The sequence below is a fragment of the Bombyx mandarina genome, chromosome 23, assembly GCF_030267445.1.
Source record: "Bombyx mandarina strain Sakado chromosome 23, ASM3026744v2".
Classification (NCBI taxonomy): Eukaryota; Metazoa; Arthropoda; class Insecta; order Lepidoptera; family Bombycidae; genus Bombyx; species Bombyx mandarina.
Window position 1 is genome coordinate 17,259,290 of NC_143229.1, and position 13,356 is coordinate 17,272,645.

A 13,356-nucleotide genomic window follows, 5' to 3' on the forward strand; every position below is an offset into this window, starting at 1 on the left:
ACTGTTTACTTTTTAATATTAATTTTAAGATTGAGAAATTTAAATGTTGTTTTCTTATTTATATCACAGAGTCCGCACGGGTAGGTACCACCACCCCGCCTATTTCTGCCGTGAAGCAGTAGTGCGTTTCGGTTTGAAGGGTGGGGCAGCCGTTGTAACTATACTGAGACCTTCGAACTGATATCTCAAGGTTTTTTTTTTTGCTTATATGGGTGGACTAGCGACCCGCCCTCGCTTCGCTTCGGAAACATTAAAACACACATGAAACCAAAAAAATAAAATAATTGTTTTTTTTTAAAAAGTAGCCTATGTTCATCAGGGACAATGTCGGCTTCTAATGGAAAAATAATTTTTCAAATCGGTCCAGTACTTTCGGAGCCTATTCGAAACAAACAAACAAACAAATCTTTCCTCTTTATAATATTAGTATAGACGAGCTCACAGCCCACCTGGTGTTAAGTGGTTACTGGAGCCCATAGACATCTAGAACGTAAATGCGCCACCCACCTTGAGATATAAGTTCTAAGGTCTCAAGTGTAGTTACAACGGCTGCCCCACCCTTCAAACCGAACCGCATTACTGCTTCGCGGCAGAAATAGGCAGGGTGGTGGTACCCACCCGCGCGGACTCACAAGAGGTCCTACCACCAGTAATAAACAACAGTCGTCCACACATCTAAGCTGTAAAAAAAAAACCAAAAAACTGCTTTACACCCAAAAAAACATCAAAATCATATCGATAAACATTAAACAAACTAATAAAACTGCTTCAACAAACGAAAAAGATTTCCAACAAACAAAAACAACACGTGAACGTGTATATTTTTTCTTTAATAAAACATACATTTAGATTTAATAAAAAATACATCTAGGTACATTCGTAACATTTTTATTATTCTTCAACAATAATACAACAAACCAACGTTTTCGTTAAGTAACGCTAATTATAAACCTAAACTCAACGAGATACAGTACATTTTTCTAAAAATCAGAAGTAACTAACTCGGGTTTACCGGGGTAAATTTTTCTATCTCTTTAATTTTGTATTTTCTGCGACATATCAGTTTCTAGACTAGAATTTTAACATCATTAAATATGTATATAAAAAAAGATTCCTATGTGTTTTATCGCATGAATATCTGTTATACCGTATTAAGGGATCAATACAGTATGCCTTTAAAAAAGTTAAAATGGATTAATACCAACTAACAAGACTATTACGCTGGCTAGAAAATGAGCATCACCTATGTGTGCCGTTAAAAATATATCACAAACGGCCCGCACACCGTGAGCAACAGTGAGCACTCGTGAGCACAACTGTATACATGCGCCCTTTATCGTAATCACAAATACGCTATATCTTCCACAATTCATTCAGCACTTTACTATTAAACTTATTGCACAATGAACACCTTATGACCTTAACAAATAAATAAAAATTTCATTCATAGTTTACATGTCGAGTTTGCTTTTTCCAGTTATTTTCTTCTCTAAGACGACTCGACTGTAATTACAAAAATTACAAAAACACATTATACATCTAACTCTCCTATAACACGGTAGATAATATGTTCCTACAAAGTCCAGTGTTGTGCAAAATCATTTTGTATGACTAGAAGTCAGTACAAAAAAGAGAGTAATTTTCTGAACGAAACATCTCAACTATGCCTCTATGTATTTTTTTTACCTATCTATACATATAAATAAAGTTGGAGTGTCTATTTGTAATATTGAAATAACCGCTTTTTACTACATGCATATGAATATATATACGATACATACAACAAAATAGCATTTTTTTACAATTTTTGTCTATCTGTCTGTTTGTTCCGGCTAACCTCTGGAACGGCTGGACCGATTTTGACGGGACTTTCAGTGATAGGTACTTTTTGAAGCGAAGTGAGGGCGGGTTGCTAGTTATACATAAAAAATATGCAGTACAATTTCGGTTATCCTCACATATTGTGTGTCCAAAAGTAATTTTTTAAATAGGGTAAAACAAAAATCACACTATCATGTTGTAGAAGTACCGTGTTATAAGAAAGTTAAATGTAGTACTAACAACTTATAGTCGGATTTTTTATTAGACGAAGTAAACTGACGTTTACTGTGTTGTCAGTTTTTGATGAAATAAAAATAGTGTTGTGACAAAGTGAACGATTGAAAAAACTCCTGAATTAATGAAATTGCCTCGATTGTCTAGTGAATAGTTAGTGTGCCGAACTGCCGATATCGGGCACGGGGTTCGAATTTTAGCCGTGCTTTGTACATACCAACGAGTTTTCGACGAAACATTATGTTCCTATGGTATCTACCTGTACTGAATACCGAGTGTTTTAAACATTAAGAAAAACATTGCGAGGAAGCTTGTAAGACTGTCCTATTTCCAATGCATCATATAGTTGAAACTATAGATGTATAAAATATAACAATTATAGGTACATAGGTAATGAAAATAAAAAAAACTGATTGTAGTTACATACTACTAGTAACATATTATTATATTGGATCACTTTAATACAATTTTATTGTAAAATATAAATAATATTCTTTTATAGTTTGAAATTAATGAGTAACTCTTCACACTCATTGTTCATTTATGTGATTGAACGAGAACTGAACGCATCACTATTACTTTAAATATAGCAACATTATTTCACAAAGTGACATTAGCTACTGTCAGCTGGCTTCGTCTAATTAAAAATCCGACTATAGTCGCATAACAAATCACAACTCGAATAACTAAATCGAAATAACATACTTATAATGAGATTTAAACTTTAAAACCTATTAATTCACTTTAGGCATAAACACAACGGAGATTCAACGGCCTTATAACTTCATAGGTTCTCTCAACACATATTTCTCTATATCCATAAATTTTTTGTACACATCATAACTCGTATTGCTCGTTTGTAAATACTTTCTAACTATATCTAAATCTTGGAGTGCCCTAATCTTTGTAACCCTCTCTTCTATTTCACTGCACTCCAGTTTCTTTGTACCGATAGCCAGTATCTCTTCTCGTTCTCTTTCGACTGCTGCCGGGTCCTGGATTTTATGGTTCCCACCGAAAACCGAACAATTCGTTCCCTGGCCGGTCAATAGCTCCTCGTCCACGTTCAAAAAGTTGTCCAAACTAGGCAGCTCAGTGTAGTATGTGTCCACATCGTAATCCTTCAACAGTTTACACATAATTTCCTCATCGTTTTCACACACTTTAGGCGTCAAATTCTCCTCAACGTTTGGTTCTTGAACGTCAAAGCCTAGATTGACAAAGCTTCTTGTTATAGCACAATTAGGAGTCCGCTCCCATGCTTTCATTATCATGTACAGAGCTTCCAGGCTGGTGGTCCTCCTGTCTACTCCACGGACAACATTCATGGCCTTCTCAGTTATGAACAGCCGCCTGAATTCATCTTTGAAACGATTAAAAATTCCATTCCTCACCGGTATTAAGCCATTATAAGCCTTCCATGGTACGAAGACAAGTTTCAAATTGGAGAGCTGAAGTTTGGTGTGCACAGTGGCTCTGTCTAGGACCAGAATGGCTCTCCTGTTGTTCATTTGAAGCTCTTTATTCCAGTATTTAACGAAGCCTTCGAACATTTGCGTTGTGAAATGCGCATTGGCGTGCCTTATGTACGTGACGGGCAGCGTATCGGCATCCCTATACGAATGCAGCAGAGGATCATCAGATCCACATACCAGAAGCTTCTTCCTGTCAGTGCCCGTCGCGTTCACACACATGAATATCGCCAATCTGTCCTCGACGTAGCCTTGAATGAATTTCTTGCCTGCAGGTTTCTTAACCCGACCCTTCGAAGGATTATAATAAATTCCGACCTCATCAGCCGTGTAAATGTCCTCGTCTTTAACACCAAGCCTAGCGTCGCACCACTGCTCCTTGAAGAAAGTCTTCTTCCATTTCGATTCTGGTCCTATACTAAACTCTCTCTTGACGGGTACTCCTCTCAACGATATGCTGTATTTCTTCTTGAAGCCGTCCAGCCACTTCCTGCTGCCGTCGAACGCGATAAAACCATTTTCTTTGGCAAACAACTCGGCTATATCTTGCAACATTTTACCAGACACTTGCACCTTATTTGATTTCTGATCCCTGTACCAATCCAGTATTCTTGCATCTAGTACGCTGTTCATATACATCTTGCTTCTCCTTCCCGCTTTCTTGAGGGCGCTAAACGTGTCCCTTTCCTCCCAAACCTCGTTCACTACGTCCGGGGTCAGATTGTATATCTGACATATATCGGTGACAGTCCGTCCTTTGTACAGCTTGCTAACGATAGCGCATTGTATGTTTTCCGGGAGGTCCTCCTTCCGGGTGCAGTTCAAGTTTTTGGCCTCACTGTTAAGATCTGTCGAGTCCTCAGAGTACTCGGTAGGGCAGCTCGTGTTTTGATATTCAATGTCCGGGGCCGAAGGAGTTAACTGTTCGGATTTATTTGTAGTGTCTCGAGCACTGTAAAATATAAAGGTCTTATTATATATTATTATAATTATTTTAGCTACTTATATTTTAAACTAAATACAATGACCCAATTGTTGCTTCACTAAATGTAGCTTGTATCTCAAAAGACCTACTTCTTTGAATGATATTATTTATTGTTTTAAAGGATGTTTTGTGTGTCAGCATGAATAGGCACCATCGCCCTGCCTATTTCTGAATTGAAGCAGTAACGCAATTTCGGTTTGAATTGTAGTGCAGTCATTGTATTCAGAAAACTAGTCCTTATAACTCGTATGTCATGGCATTTACGGGCTCCGGCAACGACTTAACACCAGGTGGGCCGTGAGCTTGTCCATCCAATTATTATTATTTTTTTATTTTTATTGCTTAGATGGGTGGACGAGCTCACAACCCACCTGATATTAAGTGGTTACTGGAGCCCATAGACATCTACAACGTAAATGCGCCACCCTCCTTGAGATATAAGTTCTAAGGTCTCAGTATAGTTACAACGGCTGCCCCACCCTTCAAACCGAAACGCATTACTGCTTCACGGCAGAAATAGGCGGGGCGGTGGTACCTACCCGTGCGGACTCACAAGAGGTCCTACCACCAGTAAATATAAATATTACATAAACGTAATATTAAATATAAATATAATATTATATAAATTACATAAATTAATGATTATACTAACGTTTCATCAGCAGTTTGTGTACCCATTCCATGGAGTGTATGCAGTCTCCTGTGTCGATTCAGTTGTATCCTCGAATGATATTTAGCCGGGCATACATCACAGTGTTCGGTCTTCTCATGTGACCTCAAATGTCTAAACTGTAATTATTTATCATAATAGAACAGCAATATGAAAATATATAATAATGGAACTATGATTCTGATCAAAAACAAATTATTGCGTATTCATGTATGAAAGCGTCGTGGCCTAAAGTATAAGACGTTCAATGCGTTACTTAACAAATGTTCACGATTGACTTAAACAGCAAAGGAATAAATAACATCGTATAATAAAAATCAAACCCGCAAAATTATAATTTCCGTAATTACTGGTGGTAGGATCTCTAGAGAGTCCGCACAGGTAGGTAACACCATCCTGCCTATTTCTGCCGTATAGCAGTAATGCGTTTCGGTTTGAAGGGTGGGGCAGCCGTTGTGTAACTATACTTGAGACTTTAGAACTTATATCTCTAGGTGGGTAGCACATTTACGTTGTAGATGTCTATGGGCTCCAGTAACTACTTAACACCAGATTTGCTATCAAACCGTCCACTCATATATGCAAAAAAAAAAAGGTTTTACAGCAGCATCAGCGAAGAACGTAAACCAAGTAAAGACATGTATAATAAACGTAAAACTAACCAAATGCCCTTTCGACGTGAACTTCATATCGCAAAATCGACAATCAAATTCCATTGTTGTATGTATTTTTTGATGCAAACGTAAACTGAAGGCTTTTTTGAAATATCTCCCGCACTCGTCACATTTGTGCCTGGAAAATGTGTGAAAATTAAATCTATACAAAAGTTGTTACGAAAAATCTTTAGAGCTGTTGAACCGAAGCCCATAAGCGTATAGTTAAATCTACTTTTTACTAAAAGTTCTTGAACTAAACATTATACACATTGTTTTTTTTTAATTCACATCTATAAAAGGTTTTATTGCCTTTGTAGACATACAAGCATATGTCCCACATGATGGTGAGTTGTTACCGTAGCTTATTGACGTCGGCAATGCCAGGGGCAGAGCCAAACCGCTGCCTACAATTCAAATTCATCACAATTTGAAAAGTTTCAAATCATGTATATCATTAATTTATGCCTCTTGCGAGAATCATTTAAATAATAAATCCTAGCTCACTAATGAGATTCAAAGCCACAATTTACATACAAGTGAAGCCCACATAACCCTTAGCACCACAAACGCTACCAATCAGACCCACCAAATGACTGTCACTCACACTCATGAACTTCAGAAGTGTCAAGCGCAATCTGCTTGGGAAGTACCGCTATAGATCTTAATCTAGTATCTAAAAATAAACTTGGTACCTTAAAATTATCTAAACTGTCTCATTGGTATCAAAATCTATAGTCCTAATCAGGGTACCACTTAGATCTGCTTTTGTGATATTTCATGTTTAATTTTTTTACCTGCATGTTTCTTGAAATACGGTACTCGCATGCTTCAAAAATACAGTATGTAAGTAAGTGACTGAGCTGTACCTTGTTTTGACTTGATGCTCTAATGAATGTGCTCTCAATTCCTGTGCATTTTTATATTGGGCACTGCACAGATTACATCCATACACTTTAGGTTTTTTCTCTTTGCTCTTTCTACATTTGTCATTTCTCCTCCGTTTTGATGTTGCCGGTTTGTCTTCCTTCTTCTGAAAGAGTCGACATATTGCAAAAATGTATATATAAAAAACTTTTTTTTATTGCTTATATGGGTGGACGAGCTCACAGCCCACCTGGTGTCAAGTGGTTACTGGAGCACATAGACATCTATAGCGTAAATGCGCCACCCACCTTGAGATATATGTTCTAAGGTCTCAAGTATAGTTATAATGGCTGCCCCACCCTTTAAACTGAAACGCATTACTGCTTCATGGCAGAAATAGACAGGGCGGTAACCTACCTATGCGGCCTCACAAGAGTAATCAGTAAATTATAATTTTGCGGGTTTGATTTTTATTACATAGTTATTCCTTCACCGTGGAAGTCAATCGTGAACATTTGTTGAGTACGTATTTCATTAGAAAAATTGGTACACGCCTGGGATTCGAACACCAGTGCATTGTTCAACACAAATGTTCCGGACACATTTTCTTTTAGGCCACAATGACTAAACTTTATTACAAAATAACAGTACTGTTATTGATTACTGATAAGAGTGTGTAAATTAGTAGTTGTAGACAAAAGTCAAGGTCATGTATCTAACAAATAAGAGGTACTGCTCCGTTCTTCTCTTGCTATAAGCCTGAAGCAAACTATCAGTTTCACCTGCTTAATGATATCATTATCTGATAGGACCTGTATGATAACAAAGTGATCATGACATACATAGAAATACCTTTCCATGTCATCAGCTAGGGATACTTTGTGTGAAAGTAAATAATAAGTCAACTAGCTAGAGGTTTTTTTTCCTACCTAAGCTGGTGGTCTTGTGAGACCATTTCAGCATAACCTTAACAAGTAGGTGAGCTTATGGGATTAAAACCCGACGACCGTGCTAACACTTGCTTTGCAGAATCTACCACCAGATCAGAAACATTACCCACTGCAAAGAACCGGCGAGAAACTCTGTGAGCTGGGGAAGCTAGACTTGTTGATAGTTCAGATGTATTAAAACTTATTACTCACGTTATATAGTATGTTTATATAGACGTTAGTATAAAGTATCATAACTACTTTTAAAACTAACACCTGGGTTCCTGTTATCTTATTAAATTAACCAGATCCAAACTGCCAGACTTCAAGATACTATTAATTCTTGTGGAATGAAGTGTAAAAAGTATAATTTTACAAAAAAAAATGATAGTAATACTAAATAGATAGTCCAATATTCGTATGCCGGCGAAAAGCACATCAGTCGTGCGTTGTCCCGAAACATACGTTGTATGTTCAAACCGTTGGAAATAATATAATGTCAAGAAAAAACCGTAAAGTACTTTAAATTATGTATTAGAGCATTTGATACGATGTTTTTGTCTTGTGAAGGGTTTGCGACCTTTTTTAATAAATGTTACTATTTGTTTTGTTTACTTACAATGCTAAAATCGAGTGGCTCTTCGTCATACTCGTCTACTTGTATCGAGACCATTATCTCAGATATGATAGGCTCATAATCGCTATCGTCGCCACTCCGAGATCTGGCGAGATCAACTTTTCTCTTTACTTCAGATAAACACTCATCATCCGAGGAGCCGTCGGAATTTCGAGTCTCATCCGTATCATTAGATGCCATACTCATTTAGTACACTATCATAACATAAAATATCAACAAATTTAACGTTTAATAAATATTTAACTGGTTACATTATTAATTTACATTTTAATTTATATCAAGAAAAATATACACAATAAACCGCTAACGCCATTTTAGCTCGATTTTTGGCAGTTTATCCTTTCTGCAGTTGAGGTGTCCAAATGACATTTATAGAATGTTGACAGGACCATTGTCGTAAAATGTATGGTCTGTGATGTAAGTGTAAATGTCTTACACCGGTCACTCACATGCGCACGAATACGCAAACCCGCAAGTGTAGGACGACATTTGCGAATGATTATGCAAAGTTTTCGCTGCATTCGTGGTTTTCCAAGCTGTGTCGGTTTTTTAACAGACATCAAAGCGCGCGAACCTCGAACTTTCGCGTAGTCTCCCACACATTCGCTTGCCCAGTTGCGCCGACGATTGCGAAGGTAACGGACGTATACTATACGCCATTTTCATGGTTCGTGACGTCTACTATGTAGCGTATCTTCATCAAAAGAAATCCCATAAAAACAGCATGGCTGTTAATGATGTCTGGGAAAGAATTCAAAACTCTTTTTCTTTTCAATGTTCTATTGACGAATTAAAAAGGAGGAGAAATTCGTGAGACATTCGTAAACAAGTGTAGGAGGAAGCGCAAACGGGTTCGCAAATTGAGTATGCGAACCCATTTGCACAGCCGCTAGGTTTGCGAATGAATGTTTGACGGCCCTTCACATGCGCGCAAACATTCGTACAATGTACGAATATTTGCGCGCATGTCAGTGGCCGGCATTAGACTCGTAATTGTCAAAAATCATACAAAACAGTGTTGATGAGTAGGTATTTTTTAACGTTAAGTAGATAAGGCTTATGTTAGTATGTTAGTCTAGTATGAAACACCCAACATTCTGTTAAGAAAGTAAAATCAAGAATTTGTAATCTCATAAAATATCGATCTCTAAACTCAACACCTAAGTTATTATTTGTTGCAGACACTCATATTTCAGAATAAAATAATACAAGAAAATACTAGTTTGAAGGTTTTTCAGGGTAATAGTTTATACTGAGGTGTGTTTAATTAGTATTAGTTCTATACAAATAAACAAGAAAAACACCCGTTTCGTGTGAATACCTACTGAAACAAAGTGCCAAAAGTTCGTTTCTTTTTCTAGAAATGAAAAGCTTTAATTTGCAAGCATAGCGAATCTCGCGTATTTTAAGTTTGAGACTAAAATGGAAATAAAATAGCTGAAAATGATTTTTTTGTGTAGTTTAATTCACAATGACATTAATTTTGTTAATCTGGCAATAATGTTCATGTCACAAAAAGTACACTCAACACTGTCAATGAACCAAACGAAAAAAAAACCAACGCGCATCGCTTCTCTTTTGGAATTTATGGTGCCGTAACAAGGCTCCCTTTTGTATTAGCAAGACGAAATTTTACTCGCGATCAACCTAAAACGCGTAAACAATGCGCGATTAGCATAACCGCTCGTTGTCGGCAATGTTTATACGAATTTGGCTGCATTGCGTTGCAATATACGGATCAATATCAATAATGACCAACTGAGCTAGCGTCATTACGCCCGCCGTGGACAAATGGAGGCAAAATCGGGCGTCGGAATCCAAGATCACTGGATGAAGAGCATGATGGAGCCTGCCGGCAACGACAACAGTGACCGTTCGACTGTAAAACGAGAAAAAATGGCTGAATATAACGGCGAAAACTCTTATGATATGAAAAGACAGCAGAATGAGTCTAGATACCGATGCGATGTATGCGATCTGACCTTCCAGGCAATGGATTACTTGATATTACACAAGAAGTTTCACGGGAACGAAAAGGACTTGCCAATACCCCCGCCGGAGCAGACTTCGACAAAGGACGCGCCGAAAAAACGTAGGAAATTCAAATGTGACCAGTGCGATGTGAAAGTAAACTCTCAATATCATTTAGACATACACAAAAGCAAGCACGAAGGTGCAGCTTCAAAGAAATACATTTGCGAAGTCTGCGACAGAAGCTTTGTGGCCGCACAGTTCTTGAAGAGCCACATGCAAACCCATTCGGCGACAAGTACTATAAACTGTGAGCTGTGCAACAAAAGCTTCACGGGCCAAGCTTACCTAAAGCTCCACATGCAGCTACATAATGATGTTAAAAAATTTAAGTGTTCAAAATGCGAAGACATGCTCCCTACAAAGAATTGTCTTAAAATACACATGAAGAAACATACAAAAGTGAAAAATTTTAAATGTGATTATTGTCATAAATTATTTGTATCGAAGATAACAATGGAACGACATCGTCAGACGCATGAGGGACAGCCGATCGACTGTCAAGTTAAATGCACACAGTGTGATCGAACTATGCACTCATCATTACTCCGCACACATATAGCGAGGGCTCATTCATCCTCACTAGACGATGATGTGAAACGACCATACAAATGCACAACGTGCGGAAAGAGTTTTATCGTAAAAATAAATCTTAATTTACATATCAGAGTTTGCCATCCGGAATTGGCAGATCCTGAAGACGAAGATGAAGATATAATGACGGATAACTCATAGTTAATAAAATAGTTGTAATGGCTTATTAACATTATGTATTACTATAATATACTTTTTGTATGATACAATTTTTTTTTACAATGATTGAAAAGTCTTATCGATTTCAACTCTGAATACCTTATAATCTTAACTGACAAAAAGATAGGATTATTTCCAGTTCCCTTTACAACAAGTGTATGTATATTGGAATCAAAGATAATCTGTTCACAGAAGTTTCTTACCCTCTGCTGGGGTCTAAGGTTCGAATCAAATCCTTCCATTTAAGTTTCAGTAATATAAATATTATAAAAAAAAAAATATGAAACTTTTATAACAAAATGTTACAAAAGGCTGTACATACATACTTCAAGATGAGGCCCCAATGCTTATAATGATTCAAGTTAGAGTTGGGAAAGCCTCGTAATATATCCTTAATTATTATCCATTAAAAGATATATTTATAGTATAAATCATTTTAAGTAGATATAAATTATTAGGCGTTATAAATCGCAAAAAATATGAACCTACATTATGTAGGTATGTAAGTTCAAATGTAGGTATGTAAGTTCAAATTTCGCGAATATTTTGTATTTCTTTTCGGCAGAGGGGTCTTTACCCATACGCCCTTGATCTGATTGAAGATATCTGGCCTGAATTAGGTTTTTGCCGGAAGTCTTCTGTGTGCTTAGTGCGAGTTTTTTAGCGTTCTCGATAGCGTAAAAGTTAGCTCATATTTGTATGGAATGGGATCGTTTCCTTCCTTTGCCGCTAGGGGCGCTGTTCCAACTGCATACAAAATTGGGTTAACTTTTACACTATCGAGAACTTTAAAAAACTCGCACTAAGCACACGGTTATATTATAGTTACCGCTACAAATTCTCGTATGACATAATCTTGCTTTCGTGGCTTTACAGTCTTTAACCCGCAAATTTTCAATCAGCTTCTACGTTTCTCGACTTAAAGCTAAAATATCAGTTTATCTGAAAGAAAAAAAGAGACCATAGTATCAAGGTTGTCAAAATTTGGATCGGACGTCGGGTGTAAGAGTGCAGGGGAGTCGTTTAGTGTGTGGGCTCTAAAATCCTTGGGCCCGCGGTCTGCTCACAACACCATGCAGATCGTTGAGTCTCACATACCCCGCGCGCCCCTTTTGCGCGGGGACCTCGTAGGAGGTTCGGCCCTCTACACGAAAAAAAAAAAAAAAAAAAAATTTCAAAATTTGAATAACGCGCCAATAGCTTCTACCGGTAAGAAGCACTATCTTGTGTGAGAAAAAGTAGAAAAATAGTGTAGTTGTATGCAGCTAAACACAAATAGGAAACCATGGAGGGTAGAAGTCGGGGGTCATTCATCCATCTCAGTATAAAAAGCGTTCGCTGAAAGGGAGCCAATTAAGGCGGAACCATTGTAGCAAGTGGACACATTTTAAAACTCAGAATCTCAGTGGGCTGTGTCGATGGGTTAGTTCACTCGTCGAATAGGTACGAAGAAGATTTCGACGAGGACGGTGACCGGCATATTAAGTGTATAATCTATGGTGACCGGTGCTTGAGAGGCCTAAAAGCACCGAGAGTGAATCCAGGGGATCCGACAAGACATATTTTGGACAACGGCGGCTTTGCGTTTGCCCCGTCGCGGTCGGATAAGTAATTAGCGGTGGCCACGATAAGAGGGTTTTCGTGTCGCGCTACTTTGTCGAAGTAAGTACCACCGCCCTGCCTATTTCTGCCGTGAAGCAGTAATGCGTTTCGGTCTGAAGGGTAGGGCAGCCGTTGTAACTATACTGAGATCTTAGAACATAAATCTCAAGATGGGTGGCGCATTTACGTTATAGATGTAGGTATATGGGCTCCTGTTACCACTTAACACCAGGTGGGCTGTGAGTTCGGTCCACCCATCTAAGTAATAAAAAAACCTACCCACCTTGTCTAGAAATTCGAAAACTAGTAGACACTGGAATCCAGATCGTTATACCATATATTGTGTTATTGGCTAACAATGTCCTAATTTTATTTTTGGCTAGCTGACCCGGCAGACTTCGTAGTGCTTCAATCGATAAATAAAAGACCTAAGCTTTTGTATAAAATAAACTTAAAACAAACAAAAGGAATCCGTCCGACGGGGGACACATCAAAGGAAAAACAAAATTGTTACTTTTATTTAAGTCCGAGCATTTTCATATTTATCTACCTTTTAAACCTTCTCTGGACTTCCACAAATAATTCTAGATCAAAATTAGCCAAATCGGTCCAGCCGTTCTCGATTTTTAGTGAGACTAACGAACAGCAATTCATTTTTATATTTATAGATTTCACTTATTGCGAACACCTGCCTTGGGTCAA

At 37.7% G+C, this 13,356-nt stretch overlaps 2 protein-coding genes across 2 annotated transcripts; one reads left to right on the top strand and one right to left on the bottom strand.

Annotated features, from left to right (window-relative positions):
• Window positions 1-809: 809 nt before the first annotated feature.
• LOC114244179 (tigger transposable element-derived protein 4) lies at window positions 810-8,646 on the bottom strand. Its single transcript, XM_028175905.2, has 5 exons — window positions 8,251-8,646; window positions 6,705-6,868; window positions 5,845-5,974; window positions 5,165-5,301; window positions 810-4,479 (listed from the first exon to the last, which is right to left on the bottom strand). Exons 1-5 carry the CDS (start codon window positions 8,452-8,454, stop codon window positions 2,832-2,834), a joined length of 2,283 nt encoding a protein of 760 aa, XP_028031706.2. The 5' UTR covers window positions 8,455-8,646; the 3' UTR covers window positions 810-2,831.
• Window positions 8,647-9,769: 1,123 nt separating this feature from the next.
• Window positions 9,770-11,102, top strand: LOC114244151 (uncharacterized). Its single transcript, XM_028175870.2, has one exon. It carries the CDS (start codon window positions 10,060-10,062, stop codon window positions 11,032-11,034), a length of 975 nt encoding a protein of 324 aa, XP_028031671.2. The 5' UTR covers window positions 9,770-10,059; the 3' UTR covers window positions 11,035-11,102.
• The last annotated feature ends 2,254 nt before the right edge of the window (window positions 11,103-13,356 follow it).

Excerpts from the sequence above, each read along its gene's own strand:
- LOC114244179 (XM_028175905.2), bottom strand. The coding sequence starts at position 8,454 with ATGAGTATGGCATCTAATGATACGGATGAGACTCGAAATTCCGACGGC. Across the intron at positions 6,869-8,250 it reads AGCCACTCGATTTTAGCATT|AAGAAGGAAGACAAACCGGC; the intron begins GTAAGTAAACAA and ends CGACTCTTTCAG. Across the intron at positions 5,302-5,844 it reads TCACGTCGAAAGGGCATTTG|TTTAGACATTTGAGGTCACA; the intron begins GTTAGTTTTACG and ends AAATAATTACAG.
- LOC114244151 (XM_028175870.2), top strand. The coding sequence starts at position 10,060 with ATGGAGGCAAAATCGGGCGTCGGAATCCAAGATCACTGGATGAAGAGC.